General features: G+C 41.5%; 1 protein-coding gene across 1 annotated transcript in view; it reads right to left on the reverse strand.

Annotated features, from left to right (window-relative positions):
- LOC311109252 (very long chain fatty acid elongase 2-like) overlaps nt 1–711 on the reverse strand; it is a gene marked incomplete at both ends in the record, with an annotated part of 11,653 nt that extends 10,942 nt beyond the window's left edge. The window contains one exon of the mRNA XM_084152090.1: nt 652–711. Within this exon, the coding sequence (XP_084008216.1) occupies nt 652–711 (60 nt within the window). The remainder of the gene's footprint in view (nt 1–651) is intronic.
- Between the last annotated feature and the right edge of the window lie 1,660 nt (nt 712–2,371).

Genomic DNA, 2,371 nt, shown 5'->3' on the forward strand with positions numbered 1-2,371 from the left:
TCTCTCTCTCTCTCTCTCTCTCTCTCTCTCTGTCTGTCTCTTTCTCTCTCTCGCTCTGTCTCTCTCTCTCGCTGTCTCTCTCTTTCTTTCTCTCTCTGTCTCTCTCTCTCTGTCTGTCTCTCTCTCTCATCTCTCTCTCTCTCTCTCTCTCTCTCTCTCTCTCTCTCTCTCTCTCTCTCTCTCTCTCTCTCAGTCTCTCTCTCTCTCTCTGTCTCTCTCTATCTCAGTCTCTCTCTTTCTTTCTCTCTCTGTCTCTCTCTGTCTGTCTCTCTCTCTCTCTCTCTCTCTCTCTCTCTCTCTCTCTCTCTCTCTCTCTCTCTCTCTCTCTCTCTCTCTCTCTCTCAGTCTCTCTCTCTCTCTCTGTCTCTCTCTATCTCAGTCTCTCTCTCTCTCTCTATCTCTCAGTCTCTCTCTGTCTCTGTCTGTCCCTTTCTCTCTCTCTCTCTCTCTCTCTCTCTCTCTCTCTCTCTCTCTCTCTCTCTCTCTCTCTCTCTCTCTCTCTCTCTCTCTCTCTCTCTCTCTCTCTCTCTCTCTCTCATCTCTCTCTCTCTCTCTCTCACTGGGACATTGGAGAAAGGTCACTAGGGGAAATAACTCTCCTCTCTTTGTCTCCCATTTCCAAGAGCTTTACTGTTTATTGATCCAACCCACCACGGTGTACAGTAACAACGTCAGAAGGGCGACCTGGGGGGAACAAGCGGTAGGGGCCATATTGAAATTTCAGTCCACCTCCACCTCCTTCTTTGGGAGATGAGCCGACACAGACCAAAGCTGATATGCTATGGGGTGTTGGGTTTCTGACGCAGCGGAGACGAGCACAATTTGTGACCTGTCCTCAGCTCTTTGATGTCACCATATTGTCATCTCCTGTCCTGTCCATGTCATGGGGTGCTTAGCGTCCCTTATCTCATTAAACTGAGCTGAGAGTTCAAACTATCCCTTAGGTCTATGGGCCAATAGACAGACATACAGGAGAGCCAGCAATGACAGCCAGAGCACATACAAATCATAGAAATATTAATTTTAGTTGCTCTGGATAACCATTTTTCATATTGTTGATAAGCCATATCACAGTTCCGCAAGCACTATTGAGCATTGTTTTATTCAAATACAGATGTAGGATCTTAATTTGATCACCCTGTTGCAGGAAATATCAAATTTGTAGTGTATTTGAGGTTTAAAAAGGCTTCTGAAGTTTGTAATTTGCTCTTTGAAATTACAGACTTAATTTGCCCTAATGATAAATGTCCATTCATTATATTCCACATAATAATTAACATTTCCTGTTGCTGCAGCATTATTTTCCTGCTGTAGCAAACTTGCTCAAATTAAGATCCTACATCTGTAATATATCAATGAGAAACGTAGTCTCAGCACCCAGAACCAAATCAGCTGAGTAGTCTCGAGAGAGTAACCTTTTCATACATTTTGGTACCCATACCTGTCATACTATGTTGTCCTCAAATAACTAGCGTGTTGTGTAGTAGGTCTAGTTATGAAACCATGCTAACAACTGTTGTTTTCCAATCGTTTACTTTGTCACATGGCTGTCTGTAGTCCTTCTTTTATTTAATTTTTTTATACCTGGCTTAGCTTCAAGCAGATACTCAAACCTATAACTACTAGCTTTAGGTTCAGATTGTCAGTATCCCTCCCTATACTAAGTACAGTGTTCCTCTAAGATTTTCCCCATGGGCATTGACAAGGTTATCGTTTGCCCCATTTGTTAGTTAATATTGACGATCAAAGAATGAAATGGGGATTGGTATTGGTATTGGTAAGAATCTGGGTTGAAGGGCTAGGGTTTAGGATTAGCTAGGATTGGAGGGACAGGAACTCTTTTTGTGTGAACCTTATGTGCATCTTAATAGCCCAGAGCAGCTTTGTAATTCCTGATTTCCCAGAAGCCACTCTGACTCCTGTTTACAATCAAAGTTTAAAAAATAATTCAGATGGATTTGGAAGTATTGTGGTGTTTGAACAGGGTTTGTTGGCAATTTCAATGGTGAACAAGGCCGTAACACAAGAAGTAAAGATACCTTTAAGGGGCAAATTGCAGTTGCTACATCCATTTTTGGATTTATAAATTAATGATATGTACCCATTGATTCTTGAATAATATTACTTATTTAAATGTCCCATGAGCTTAGTTCAACTGTCATACCCAATCAGAACCCACAATATAAGCTTGTTTGATTCCAATGTTTGTAAACAAAGTAAATGTAAACAAACACTGTATAACATGTTTAAAACTATCATTTGTATATAATGGATGGTCAGTCCTTGCAGCCTTAGCGCTGTCTATGAATTTGAGAGTGGTTACATTTCTCCAGCCCCATCCCTCAGCTTTCTACTGAAACAGTGGCGGGGA

This window comes from Coregonus lavaretus (genome assembly GCF_964263955.1).
Source record: "Coregonus lavaretus genome assembly, chromosome: 34".
In the NCBI taxonomy this organism is placed as follows: Eukaryota; Metazoa; Chordata; class Actinopteri; order Salmoniformes; family Salmonidae; genus Coregonus; species Coregonus lavaretus.